The sequence below is a fragment of the Hydra vulgaris genome, chromosome 11 (assembly GCF_038396675.1).
Source record: "Hydra vulgaris chromosome 11, alternate assembly HydraT2T_AEP".
Lineage (NCBI taxonomy): Eukaryota > Metazoa > Cnidaria > Hydrozoa > Anthoathecata > Hydridae > Hydra > Hydra vulgaris.
The window spans coordinates 43,440,031-43,455,409 of record NC_088930.1 but is presented as its reverse complement, the minus strand read 5'-3'; the positions used below and the strand labels follow the sequence as shown (position 1 = coordinate 43,455,409).

Genomic DNA, 15,379 nt, shown 5'->3' with positions numbered 1-15,379 from the left:
TATATATATATATATATATATATATATATATATATATATATAAGCTAAATATGAATAAAATTATTTCAGTTTTTCAAACTTAAAATAATTATTTGAAAGTTGTTTGGAAATTGTTAACTTGTATAACTACTAATTCCTTATTTGTTCTTTACTAATGTTAAATAAACTAATTCTTAATTAAAAAAAACTAAAAATTTTTATCTTATTTAATAACATTTATTTATCTTTAAAAAAGCAAGATATTTTACAAACTTATTGTTTAGAATATATTTTGTTAAACAATAGAGAAATTTACGTAAATATGTAATATTGCCTTTTTTTTTTTTTTAAATTATTGTTATGTAAAACCAAAAATTATATTTGAGGCATGTACATTTCATAATATTTATATATGTAAATGACGTATAAGTTTGTAACAAAAATTTCTTCATTTGTAATCAACCGAAACCGTCGCCATCTTGAGAGGCCAAAACTGGCTTCAAAAAATTTGCCGCATACGCTATCCAGTTATATTTTGAGATCAGTGATTATGAACTTACGAATACATTGTGATTTCTGCCAACAATATGCACGCGCATGTTGTAAACAAAAATATGCAACATTGCACGGAAAGTCATCTATAAGAATTAATTGACATAATTGAATTAAAAAAAAAAAAAAAAAAGAAGCCATTCCATATAAAACATAAATATCTGAAGCCAAATATTTTCTTTATTTTTAACGTTGTATTTAGATCTGAGTAATATAGATCGTTATCAGACGAAAAATAATGCTATAATAAAACTGTTAAAGGAAATTTATTGTAAAACCTTTATAAAACAATTGTTTTATAGTTTAATAAATTTCTTAATAAAAGACCGATACCTTTTAGACGCAATTTTATTACCAAATAATAAGTAATTTATTGCGTCGCTAAAAATTTTAGAATGTTATCGTTTGACTAAACCGCGTGAATAGAATACTTAACTTCTTCCATTTAAACATTGGTATAATTGTGTAAATTTAATCTATACACTTTACCATTGACTAAAAAAAAATCCCCTTAACTCGAACTAATTTCTCATATCAACATATCAGTTTGATATTCTCATATCAGTTTGATTTAACGGGACTTCGCTTCAGACGAACATTCGTTAAGTCAAACCATTTTCCTTGGTCCCTTGGAGGTTCGTGTTATCAGGAATTAATTGTAATCTTTAATTATCTTATTAAATAATCTTTATGAATGGTGTTGCTATTTAAATGGTGTATATGTTTATCTAAACATTTTTTACTTGTCATCCCTTTGATTGTCTTGTCACGCATTTAATTACATACATAATAAACTACTTTATAAGTTGTTAATGATAAACTGTTTGCTACACTTTTTACAAGAACGTAATAATATTAATGTTAGACATTAGTTTATGCTACTGTACTGAATGTAAAAGTAAAAATTTATAAATAAAAATTAATGAGTGTTACTATTGCGAATAGACAAAATGTTCGAAACGACAATAACAATAAAAAAAGGTATTTTTTTTGTGTGTTTGTATTACCGTCAAGCAAATTTTTAAAGTACTTTTTCAATTTAAGAAATTTGTAATGTATTAAATTCCATAAAATCTTTTTTGTTTACTTTTTTTGGTTTACAAAACCTCTACTGCTATATAACTTACTAATACTGCTATATTAATTTAATTTAGAATCTTTATCTACATGAACATAACTATGGGCCTACGCAATTATTTTAATTAAGTACCTATTAAACCTATATAGCGTTTTCCAGTAATATACATGTAAATAAGTGTATAGTAGTACCTAACTGTAATATCTTCTTTAAAGTTTACACATAGCATGAGCATGTGTATTAATATAATAGTTCTACATACTAGTACGCACTTAAAACTATCTGTCATTTTTTACGAGCAACACTATTATTATTTTTTAATTAAAATTAAATATATATATATATATATATATATATATATATATATATATATATACATATATATATATATATATATATATATGTATATATATATATATATATATATATATATATATATATATATATATATATATATATATATATATATATGTATATATATATATATATATATATATATATATATATATATATATATATATATATATATATATATATATATATATATATATATATATATAATCAAATTTAATTAATTTTTACAATTTCGTTAAATGGTTTTAAATTGGTGTACTGTTTTGTTCCGATTGCACAATGGGAGCATTCCATTGAAGTAGGTAGCCAAAAATATAATAGTGGATATTAAGCCTTATTTGAGTGAAATAGAGGTTTAAGATAATAAATATATATTTTTTATATTTAACTATATATATATATATATTTTGGGAGAGAGAGAGAGAGAGAGAGAGAGAGAGAGAGAGAGAGAGAGTGAAAGCAATTGCTTTTTTTTATTCACCCGGCCTATGTCCTATCAATCGTCATTTAGTGCGAGAACTCGACTCATTAAAATCTTTTGTTGGTCGACCTCCTTTTGCGGATTCATTTATTAAACCCTCTTGATTATATGGTGATTTGACTAAATCAGTTGTTTTAAAAACTGCCAATTAAGTCAAACCTGATTTCTACTATCAAACATTGCTCTTTTTCAATATCATGCATGCCATAGTACAACTAAGGCCGGCACAAAAACAGAGTATGACCCCCACCCCCACCTCAATCATTGATTTTTTCGTTTATTTAGTCGGCAAGTTTGACCTTTTTAGACAAGTCGGTCGTCAAATGTAGACCCTTACTTTGCAAGAGTTAGTTTTAACCTCTTTCTTTATAAATTAATTTTGTCTTTTCTGACTTGAATCCTAGCAATAATGTATTTAATCCCACTATTTACATTATCAAAAGTATTTTTCGAAAACTCAAAACATTGCACAATTTTTCTTAAATTGATTTCCTCCATTATCTTATTTCACAACAATAAATTTACAAATTAAAAAGAAACTTTTTAACAGTATATAGAAATTCATGTGGTTCTTGGTCGATTAGTGGGACATCAAAAATGTACTTTAGAAATATTTTTTCTTAAATCAATATTGATTTATACATATTTATACATGATTATACATAATATCATGTATTTTAAAACCGTAAACACATGAAATAAAAAAAAATTAAAAAACACGAAAACAAATTTACTTTAGTCTTTCATGCCTTAAATTAGTTTTTTTTCTTACATTTAGTAATGAATAAAAAAAATTGATTTTATTCAAAGAAGTTTTTTATTTGTTTAAAAAAACATCAATTTTTCACAATTATTTAGCCATCGGATTAATTGTTAACTCTTGAATTAACTTTAGTATGCTGAATTTTTTATTAAATAAAAACGGAGGTTATATCAAAAATATTTTAGATGTTTCTAAATTTTACTTTTTTTTTAGTTAACTTTTTGAAAATTTTAAAATCATGTAAATCAGATTTTAGAAAAGGGTAAAAATTTTTCAAAAAGCAAGGGGTTGCACCCTACATCACAGAATTCGCTGAAATTTGGCAAAAAGGTTTAAAAATATAAGTTAGGAAAGAATGTAAATTTTTTTCAAAAAATTCTCATCCCTTTAAGAGTTACAGCAACTTGAAGTTAGTTAGTTTTTAACAAGCTTTTAACAAGCTTATGGTAATGTTGCGAATCTGAAATTTGGTACCAAAGGAGTTTAAAATCAGCTGAATCTGAAAATCATAGTCTCATATCTGTCAAAACAATAGAATATAGTTTATTGTTAGATCCACAAAACGCACTTACTAACAACAATAAAAAAGGACATTTACAAGTATAGCTCTAGAAAAAATCTGACTGATGGAAAAAACTTTTGGTTTTGATTTTCTTAAATATTTGACATATATCTACTTTGCGAACCAAATTTTTATTGGCCTTATGTTTTGTCGAGAAGTTATTAATGTTTTGGTTTTTCAATTTTTCTAAAAAAATTTTGTAAAAAAAAAAAAGTTCGCAAATGTATTTTGATATTGAACTAAATACAATTATTTTTATTTTTAAATTAAATTGGTCTAATTAATCATAATCTATAAATTAATTATATAATTATGTTTTTTTAAATCAACGGACTATAATTATTAGAGTTAGTTGATTAAAAAAAACAGTATACATGATTAAATTATTTACAAAGTTATTACAAAACATAGTTCAACATTTTGTAAATTTATAAATTTGTTAGTTGTTATTTTCATTACATAATAGTTATTTCATTTTTGTTACATAATAGTTATGTCATTAAGTTAAACAATATTATATAACCTTTTATTCTTAATTGTTTTATTGTAATCAAATAGTAATTATCTCATCAATAAAAAAAAAAGTAATAAAATGACATACAAATTTCTAATAAATATAACCATGTCAAGTTATATAGCTAAATAAAATTATATTTGGTTATATTTTAATTTCACACAAAATTTTTGTAAATAGTTGGTAGAGAATTGGCAATAATTAGTAGGTACTTAGGCATTTAAAATATGTCTGTTAGAACAAATAGCTATTTCTTCAAGCAATATGTTCCTTATAAATACAACTTAAATTTTTATAGTGGACATATTGTTTGTGTTTAAGTGTGATTTACTTGGTAGGACATAAGATTTCTTGTTTTTAAGTGTTTAGACTGAGATTACTCATTATAGTTTTATATGTATAACAAAATAAATTGCTGCTTTGTAAATAATTATGGAGCTTGTTATAAACAGTCATATACCCAAGTAAGAAATCTGATTGAAGATATTGACAGCAATGTTAAAAAACTACTTGTAAAACGAACAAATATGAAAAAAGAACAAATCACTAGCATATGCACACATCATTATGATATGTTAGTTGTAAGATATGAGGGTAATCAGAAAAGTTGTTGTAATCCATTTCTGACTCACCAAAAGGTGTGTAGAGGTAAAAATTTATATATTTATATTTCATTAATAATATCATTCTTAATAAACTGTTTATAAGTTTTTTTAATAATTATCATAATTAAAAATATAACTAATTTTATAATAATATAATTACATAGTATAAATAACGTTATTTAAGTAATGTAATTACTCTTTTTTTTTCAGCATCACTACGTGTGATTACAATGCATAATGTGTTAGAAGCAGAAACTGTAGATTTAAATCTTACACCTGGAAAGAAATTGTGTCCAACCTGTCGAAGTAAAGTTATGAAACGTTTATCAAAAAGTACGAGTGAAAATAAAAATGATGAAGATTTTGATATTGTTAGTGAAACGTCCATTCAAAATAAAAAAGAAGGTGTGGATACACACTTTACATTTGCTGGAGTATCTCCTATTAAGGTCAAAGGATTGCATAAGTCAGGTAAAATCAGAGAAGGTAAACGAAAATTGACAGCATTAACAACCTCCATTAAAAAAAAGGTAGCCACTTCCCTTAATATATCAGAAGAAAGTTTTGAAGAGCAGTCAAATTTTGTTAACGAGTATATTGAAAAAGCAAACTTGTTTGATAACATGATGGTATCACTAACTAACAAAATTGCAGAGTCTACAGCAATATCTAAAAAAATACAACTGACGACACTTGCTCCAACAGACTGGTCAATAAAAAAGGTTTCTGAAACATTACATGTAACAAACTATGTAGCTCGAACTGCACATAAGTTGGCATTAGAAAAAGGTATTTTAACTATGCATTTTTAATGGCCACCAATAGATAGCCAATGCTGGATTCCAGATGTCCACATCATTTGCAAAGTTGAGGTACCAATAACAAAAACAGGGCTTTGCTACTATTTAGCCAAAGACGACTTTAAAAAAGTTGTTTTCCTAAGGAAATAGAGATTATTATGTCTTATCCATACTTAGACCTTATGCTTATGTGTACAACTTGTAAATAATGTGAATGTAAAGCATGTATAAAATCACTAAAATTGAGTATTTCTTTTTTATATTTTTTTACAATTTTAAATAACATGAAAATAAATAAATAAAAAAAGTAACTAAACTGTTAATTTCTGATTTGATTGATTGGTAAAAGGTTGGGATTGAGTGTCTGGTTTAATAAATATCACAAAGTTTTGTGTCCACATCAATCATCAATAATTCCTTAAGTAAATGTAAGGCCAAAATAAAATTGGTTTGAAAAGTAGATGTTCATCTTATCTTTAAGAAAATCAAAATTAAATTTGTTTTCTATCAGTCAGACTTTTTTTATAGCTATAATTGTCAATGCCCTTTTGTATTGGCATTATTGAGTGTATTTTATGGATGGTAAAATAAAGTACATTGTTTTCTTTTGACAGATAAAAACCTATATTTTTTGGATTAAACAGGTTTTAAACTCTTTTGGTACAAAATTTCAGAACTGTAGCGTTACTACAAGCACCTTATAAGGGTAAAAGTAAATGGAATAACTTTCGGCACTTTTCCCCCCTCATTTTACAGTCAAAATCAAGAAAACTTCAAGTTGCATTAAGTTATAAACGAATAGGAATTTTATGAAAAAATTTTACAGTCTTTGCTAATATATATCTCTAAACATTTGTGCCAAGTTTCAAAAAATTTGGTGATGTAGGGTGCAGATTTGTGTTTTTTTGTGTTTTTTAAAAATTTTTTACTCAAAACTATTAGTTAAATATTTAAAAAGCTCAACTTTAAATAATTTTACTATCTAACGGATGAGGATTTACTATCTAACGGATGACAAGATACAAGAAGAAAAGGATTCAAGAAAACCTAAAAATCTTGTAACAGAGCACTGCTCATACATTTACCGAAGAAGTTAAGCTGCCTATCTTTTAAATGTCACACTTGTCGCCACAGCAAGCATTCAATTCTGTACCACTTGATTTTAGGGCTAGCTCTCTAATTACGGCACGGTTGCCCGTAACTGAGTTCAAATGAGGTGATAATAGGAAACACTTTCCCAACTGGCTTAAGAGACATAGAACGCGATTGCTATTATCACTAAATGAATATATCTTATTAAACAATAATATAGAAAATGTGTATGCATTAATATATATGTATGTTTGTATTACTTTTATTTTGAATCAGTAGAAATTAAATATAGTTTTGTGTTCTTTTAAAGACATTTTTAGCATTTTGCAAAATTTATATGTATTTTAAAACGTATTATGTATATATTTGCTTTTATATAAACACAGACAATATATAAACGAGGCTCGGTGATAAGACAGTTTATGTCTTATTATCGAGCCCCGTCTTATTACTTATTATCTTATTTCTTCTTACTCCAGCCTAAACTTATATATATGGTATGTATTTATTGTAAATTTATGAAACGGCAAACTTTTAAATAGGCAAATTATCAAACGGCAAAAAAAAAAAGGAAGATTTTTTGCATAATTTTGAGCAAAAAATTTAAGACAAAATAATTTTTTTTTTCTCTAAGATATTTTGTAAGATTTTTAAAATTTTATAACATGATATGAAATTGAAATTTAGGTTTAATTTAGGTGAAATTTAGGTGAAATTGAAATTTAAGTTAAATGGAAATTTCACAATTTCTATTTTTTCTGCGAGGAAGGACTGATTATAATGGTTCCAATTTAAATGTAGTTGAAATTCGATTTACATAACACTTATCCGAATAAAAGGCTTGTTTCAAAACATTATCAATATTTTAAAACGCCTAAAAAGCCTTTAAAAAAGCCTTTAAAAAAGCCTTTAAAAAAGCCTTTTGATTTATGTAAAATTATGTTACATGTATCATTTAAGTTACTCTCATTCCAACACCATTTAAATATTCTTTCTCAACACACTCATTCCAATTAATTTGATATTGTGAATTTGCTATTAATTCTTTTTCAATTTGATTCCTATGAGAATTAAATTCTATATAAAAAATTCATTTCGATTTTGAAACAAATGGAAAATTTTTTTTTTATTAAAAAATAAGACATGACTTTTTTACACATCTTAGTGTAAAAAAGTCATGTCCAATTTTCGAAAGCATGATTCAGGGTCTCAAGGCAGAAAAAAGCTGTAGAAAAAGTTGTAAAAGAATACGAAACCAAACGTAGGCTGAAAGAGTGTGGCTCAATAAAGTTCAAAAAAAAAAGGCATCTAATATATCTACGTCCGACCAAGTAGTCGCGGTATAGGTTTAACAGCTTTATTTTTTTATTCACAATCTTATATTCATAATTTCATTTCAAAACAGTAAAAACAATTCTTTTTTTAGACGGACCAACAGCATTGGTGGACCCTTAAGTCCAAGAAAGCCATCTTCCCTTCAAATTTTTCAACGGTCTCTGAAGAAGATGTTAGTCGCGTGAGTTTGGGACGCATTCTTATTTTATGAAAAACCTGCAGATATTAAAAACATATCAGGTAATATTTGCAGATTCTAAAAATATATTATTTAATATCTGAAGATTCTAAAAACATATTATTTAATGTCTGCAGATACTAAAAACGTACCACAATTCTTAAAGGTTTTTTTTAATTTAGGATCAAGAGGCGATTTAACTGGGTGACCAAGCAGTTAGAAACGAAAACGCTTTGTGTTTTTATCCAAAGTTGAACGCAATCTAGTCATACTAAACGGACCATCTCAAAATCCGGTTCTTTTTTGTAGAGATTCTACAAATAAAAAAGTTCCTGCCTCCGTTTTTTACGAAACTTCTCTCAACGAAGAAAAGATTAACAGAGACTTGCTTATCTGGAGTTGAACTGCAGAAGCTTTCGTTTGTTTTCCCTGCTCTATCATTGAACAAAAGCATAATTTTGGCCCTGGATTTCAGTCTTTCGTCTTGATGTGGAATGGCGAAAGAAAAGATAATTGGCGAAAGCTAGGAGTTAAGATTAAAAGCCACCAGTGTAATGTTCAACGCAGAAATCACTACATTTTCTGGAAATCAGCCTTTGAAGCCTTGAAAAATTAGACCGGGACCGATTCAGAACTTGAAAAGTCAATAAGAAATAAGACATCTAGTTAGTATGAAATTTTACGCTTTCCATTTAGCTTTGAGAAGCCTTAGTTTTTGAGGTGTATGTACAGTTTATGTTCATAAAATAATTTTAATGTTGCTTGGAATATTAATCAAAATGTAATCTTTATTTCAATAATATGTTCATATTTGTGTAGATTTATCAAACATGCTGGAGAAGTAATTTTAATGTAAATGGTAATGTAATGATAATGATAATTTTTGAGACACCCTTGAGCTGTTTGGGAAAAACATCCATCAGCTAGATCCATCTAGAAGAAGTTTCTCGACACCAAAAATCAAGAAACAAGAATGCAAGCGCATTGAGTATGGCATGTTGTGAAATTGTTTTTGCTGCTATTATCCGCACAGCCATTTATTTTTTCATTATTTTTTATGAAACTCCGGACGTGCCTCATACGGAACAAATCTCTTTCGTTCTTCGAATTGTCCGCCTTGGATCTGACAACCAATGAATAGTAAAAAAGTGTTTTCTGAAGGAAGAAAATCTGAAGAAAAAAAAAGGGTTCAAAGCCGAATTGATTTAAAGAACCGTAGGGGGCAGTGCTATGATAATGGGGTTAATATGTCCGGTGTATACAAAGGAGCGCAGGCCATCATTCTCAAGAAAAATATTCTAGTTTTGTTCATGCCTTGAGGTGCGCATGGTCTCAATCTAGCTAGCATTCATTCTGTAGAATCTTCTCCTGTAGTCAAAAACTATTTTGGCAAGTTCCAATTGTTGTATAACCTTTTTAGTAGTAGCCCCATGCGCTGGAAAATTTTGAATGAGGCAACTGGGCAGTCCCTTCACCAAACATCTCAAACAAAATGGAGTGCGCGCAGAGAGTCTGTCCAGCCATTGTCAAAACGACCAAAAGATATACCGAAACCCTTGAAACTTCTTGAAGAACTTGATTAAGAAGATCATCAACTGATTTTAGTTAAGGCACTCAAAAAGTAGATTTAATCATTTGAATTTACTGTCTTGGCTTCTTTTTGGTTCAAGGCTCTCCTATGTGCCAACGATGTCTACCTTCTTTAATCAGAAAGCCTTTCTTTGGATGACGACACAAAGTTTTTAAAGACTTTAATCAATGATCTTGAGCGACTACGTTTTTCTTGGTTCCAAATCCTCCAAAAATCAAAACTGGTTGCATCTGGGTTAGCTTCGTTTGGGTTTCAAAACGATTTTTTTCAGAAGAGAACAAGGAAAAGGAAAACATTACGGTGAGTCGATGAACTCAGCCCACTTTCACGAAGACGAATTAAAGGGTTTTGAGGTAAACGTATTTAATGTTGCTCTTGACACGCTGCTCCAGCAAATAAAATACAGAATGAATAAAGCTCAAAAAACGACGGATATGTTTTCGAGAAATGCAAAGTCCTGGCAAATCTCTGCGTAAATAATGTAAAAGAAGAGGAGTTGATTGAAGAAACCCATCATCTAGATTTTTAAAGTGATTAAATACTTTTGGACAAATATAACCTTTTTCTTCTATTAAGTTACTCAACAGAATCTACCAGAAAGTTCATCAGTCAATATTTTCTTCAATCTCCATTTTGTTTTGCACTTTTAATACAATCCCGGTTTCAGTGGCTGAAGGAGAGCGCTCATTCAGTAAGCTTGCTCTCATCAAATCCGAATTACGATCAGCAATGACTGAAGAGCGCCTTACTAACATTATGGTGATTTCAATTGAAAACAACCTTGCCAAGACTTTATTTTACGAAAATGTCATCTCTAGTTTCGTAAAGAAGAAAGCCCGTAAAGTGAAATCAGTGTAATTTGACCAGTCTTCATAATTTACATTTTTTTTTATGAAATATATAATTTCAGTAGTAGCAGTAGCAGTACTGTAGCACTGGGGCCCAGTTTTCTTTGAGAAAAAACTTGTTTTATTATAAGAAATCTGCAAACTTTTTTAAAATAATTTATTTTTTTCAAAGTTATCTTGGGATGAGTTAAATGTTTTTTAATGGTTTTTGCACTAAGTAAGAGATAAATTTCTCAAAAACATTCTGAAAATTTATATGAAAACTGTATTAAAAATTTCCACAATATTAAAACTTTTTTAAACTGTACTGAAACAGTTTCAAGTCTTAGAAAATATTCTTATTGAAATTTTAGTAACAGATCATTATATTTTAGAGAAACTGTAGTAGCAAACACATTTTTGTTACAACTGTTACATTTTTTGAACAAACTATTTTTGTTACAACAGTAACATTTTTTGAACAAGCATTTTTTGTTACAACTGTAACATTTAACCGAAACATTACCGATTATAATTTTTTACCAAAATCGTACCGCTATAGTTAAAAAATATATTTTTTTTTTTACCAAAGCCGAATTGAAATAACAACCTTTATCATATACTGACCCTATTACACAAAGATATTCATTTAAGTGGAAAAAACATCATTTGGTGTTAAACCAAATGTTTTTCCACTTTTTTGATAAAAACGAAAGAAAATGCAATATTGAAAGCGACAACTTCAATTCAATGAATTAGAATAATCATTCAAAATGACCTCAGAAGTGATCAAAATTTATAACAGCAACTGATGTAACACAATTAGGAAATTGATTCATTTACGGATATCCTTAAATGAATCAATTTCCTAATTGTCGGATCACGTCGGATATCCGACGTGATCCGATATACTTTGAGACTATCATAGAAAACTGATCGATAAAAATATTTAAATGTATTTTTAATAACGAATCCGGTTTCGATATTAAAGATACATTTAAATACTTTTGTCGATCAGTTTTCTATGATAGTCTCAAAGTATATCACCTCTCCAAAATTAAACAAGTTCAAACACTTGAATCAAGTACGGTAAAACGCGTTATGGATGTAAAAACAAACACTAGAAGATCGATATTTATGTAGTTGCACTAAAAATGAAATCCTCAATACATGTAGTAAACCTTGATATTTCCCAGGCTCTATAGTAAATAGTATATAAAAAATAGTATATAATAATATGTAATATTACTATATACTATTATAGTATAAATATATATAATGTAATAAATAGTATATAGTAAAATTGTAATAATAGTATATAGTAAATAATCAGACTTGAAGAAAATGTTGATGGTTCCCAGGCTACAGTCCTCGCAATTTTCTTGCAAAGGATCCTTATTTGATATAAGTATAACCAAATGAAAGTTTGAAAAGTTAGTTACCTCAAATGGCAAAAAAATGTTAGAACCGCCACTGGTCAGAAAGGCGTAATAATAGTCTAATTCAGTTTTAACTTTATTATGATTTAATGAAGCAAACACTCTAAGTTTATTAATTAAAGCATACGATTATATTCATGACTGATGCTTCTATAGCTATTTATAACTATTGGAATGGTAAAATAATCAGCTGACACAATAGTGGTAAACTATTAAATAGATGATAAATTTAGGAGTAAAAAAAAAAATTAAATTTGAGATTAAAACCACTTTCTATATTGTTTTCAAATTATTTGAAAACCCTTGAAGAGAACTTTTTTTTGTAAAGACAAAAAATGATATACTTATATACTATAAAATAAAATTTCTATAAAATTAGGAAAAATTATTACAACATAATTACATTATCTTTATTATTAAACAAGTTTAGCTTTTATACTTGTAAGAATAATATTACAACAAGAATAATATTACATACTTTATAAAAGTATATGGGTAAATAATTATATACATACATTATTTTCTTCTTGCTACTAATGTCAACTAGTATAAAATGTAATGTAAATGATGCACGAGCCATAAAATATTCTTTTAAAAAAGTGTTTTAAATCATAAGCATAGATAGGTTTAATACCATATGCTTTCATATTAGATAAGTCTATTTAAGCTGCGTGATACAATGTTACGAATACATGTTTTAATACTTTAAAACAAATAGCATTAAATACTACAAAAACATAGATAAAATCTCCAGATGAATGAAAGTAATTATCGCAATTCGTATTCAAATCCGTCATTTTTTGTTCCCAATGTTAGTAAGTCATTTTTACTGTTACATATTTGTAAATTAAGATTAAAAATCACACTTGAACTTGTATTCACCGTTGAATGGGTCGGAGTGAATTTTAAATCCGATACTTTACGAGTAAAAATCCCAGCACTGATTCTCTTTATAATACTTATTGAAGTGCTGTGAGTTGATTGAGAAACAAATCGTGGAATCTAAAAATAATATACGGTAAAATAATAACACAACTAGTTAAATTATTTAAAAAAGAATTATAATTTTAAAATACTTTTTATCACTTCTATTTAAGGATTTACGGTCAATGTCAACAGATCGTGTATTACGGTCAATGTCAATAGATCATGTACGCCAAGCATCATGTATAGTCAAATAATCATGATTAAAATTCGTTGACCTATACTTTAGAAATTAACTCATTAAATAGATAAGCATACGAGACAAGCAAAGGGCTAGAAAGAGAATAGTCAACCCACATCTAGATTTTTGTTCTGATACGGATACGTTTCGATTTTTTTTTAATTAAAAGTACCGTGGTGTGACCTAACAAAGTCCTATGCTGTAAGGCCTAATGTCAAAAATGATAAATTTTGTATATTATAAAACATATATTTTGAGAAAATACTTTTTGTTATTTTAACTAAATGTTTTTCAAGAAACTTTCCATAAAAAAATTGACTGGATTGGTGGAGAATTCGGTCAATCATAGTATTCGTTCTACTGAGATGTAAATAGTCAATATAAGCTGGTGTCATATTGAACATTGCGTCCAAAATTGTATGGTAAAGAGTTAGGTTTTTTAATGTAAAAATCTTGTTGTTAAAAAACTATTTTGACCAATAATGGCACATGGACTAATATTTTTAAGAGAAAATTGATGTGATTCTCATTTTTCCTCTTTTTTACCGTATACAAAAGAAAGTCCTAGCCTTACAAAAATAATTTATTTTTTTGTTTTAGGCCCAAAAAGATCTTACAAGCTATATTCACAGCAGAATATGGATGAAGCATTGGATAAAATAAAAAAGAAGACTATGACAATATATGCAGCATCAAAACTTTATAAAATACCTAAGACAACCCTTGTTCAACAAACACAAGGTTGAGCAAATAGTCAAATAGGGCGTCCAACAATTTTTGATAAAACCATAGAGGTTAAAATTAAAAATTGGCTAACTGATATGGCCTATGTTGGTATACCAGTTACAAAGAAACTTCTTCGTGAGGGTGCATCTATTTTAGCACATAAAATGAATCTTGACCTAAAAGTAATTGACACTTGTTAGGCATGCAATTTTTTCAAGAGACATTCAACACTTTCGATTCGAAAGGCTCAGACATTTCTAAAACACAGAACACTTGTTTCCAAACAACATATTAATATGTAGTTCCATAAAATAACAGAGTATATGGATAAAAATGATTTATTGTCTGTGTTTGAGGGTCCTAATCGAATTTGGAACCTTGATGAGTCATCTTTTGATCTGTGTCCATCTATTAAAAATGCAATTGGACAAAAAAACAAACGATTGTATAACATCACTGCAAATAATGATAAAGAAAGTTTCTCAGTTACGATAAAAGTAAATGCAAGTAATTTATTTTCATTACCTTTGGTTTTGCATCTTTATGAACAGCAAATTCCACCAGAAATTGCAGCTGACTTTCCTCAAGATTGGATTATAGTTAAATCAGCCAAAGGTTACCAGATGTCCCAAACACTTTACGATTATAAATCTGGACCTTTCATTGAATTTTTAAGGAAAAATAATGACCTATTGCCAATAATTTCTTTTATAGATGGCCACAAATCACATTTGACCTTAAATTTAGGACAATTTTGCAGAGAAAATGACATTGTCATTGAGAATTGAGAAAAAGCAAGAAAGAAAGAGAGAAAAAACTGAAAAAGAGTCTAAGAAACAGGAAAGAAAGCGAATTTTGCTAGAAGATTTGAAAGAAAAACTAGAAAAAGCAGCTAAAAAGTCCAAAAACAATTAAAATTAAACCAAGTAAAATTATACGTCGAATAATAGAAAGGAATTTCTAATTTTATATTATGTGTAGAACTAATAAACCTTTGTCAGAAATATGTCTTTAGTGTATTATTCATTTAAATATTCAAGAAATATATAATACTAAAGGACTTTCTTTTTACACTAGGACTTTCTTTTTACTTATAAGGACTAAGACTTTCTTTTTACTTATAAGGACTTTTTTTTATTCCAAAAAAAATTAGAGTACTTTCTTTTTGTCATCACATCGAACTACATTACAGCTTAAATTAGGACTTTTTTTTAAAGTATCCACGCCTAAAATGGGATAAAACTGAAAAATTATTTTATATTCTACAATATTATCAAAAAGCAAGAATTCAAATTCATTATTTATTAGTATTAATTCACTCTTATATATTGAGATATC

At 27.6% G+C, this 15,379-nt stretch overlaps 2 protein-coding genes across 3 annotated transcripts in view; one reads left to right on the top strand and one right to left on the bottom strand.

The window, feature by feature from the left end:
- Positions 1–4,647: 4,647 nt before the first annotated feature.
- Positions 4,648–5,700, top strand: LOC136087049 (ARL14 effector protein-like). The gene is made up of 2 exons (XM_065809554.1): positions 4,648–4,931; positions 5,099–5,700. The coding sequence occupies exons 1-2, from the start codon at positions 4,679–4,681 to the stop codon at positions 5,698–5,700; spliced, it is 855 nt and encodes a 284-aa protein (XP_065665626.1). The 5' UTR covers positions 4,648–4,678.
- Positions 5,701–12,499: 6,799 nt separating this feature from the next.
- Positions 12,500–15,379, bottom strand: part of LOC136086677 (vasoactive intestinal polypeptide receptor 1-like) — a 120,806-nt gene continuing 117,926 nt past the window's right edge. For both annotated transcript variants that reach the window (XM_065808918.1, XM_065808919.1), the window contains exon 14: positions 12,500–13,152. In XM_065808918.1, coding sequence (XP_065664990.1) covers positions 12,919–13,152 — 234 coding nt within the window. In that variant the 3' untranslated portion in view covers positions 12,500–12,918. The remainder of the gene's footprint in view (positions 13,153–15,379) is intronic.

Excerpts from the sequence above, each read along its gene's own strand:
- LOC136087049 (XM_065809554.1), top strand. The coding sequence starts at position 4,679 with ATGTATAACAAAATAAATTGCTGCTTTGTAAATAATTATGGAGCTTGT. Across the intron at positions 4,932-5,098 it reads TCACCAAAAGGTGTGTAGAG|CATCACTACGTGTGATTACA; the intron begins GTAAAAATTTAT and ends TTTTTTTTTCAG.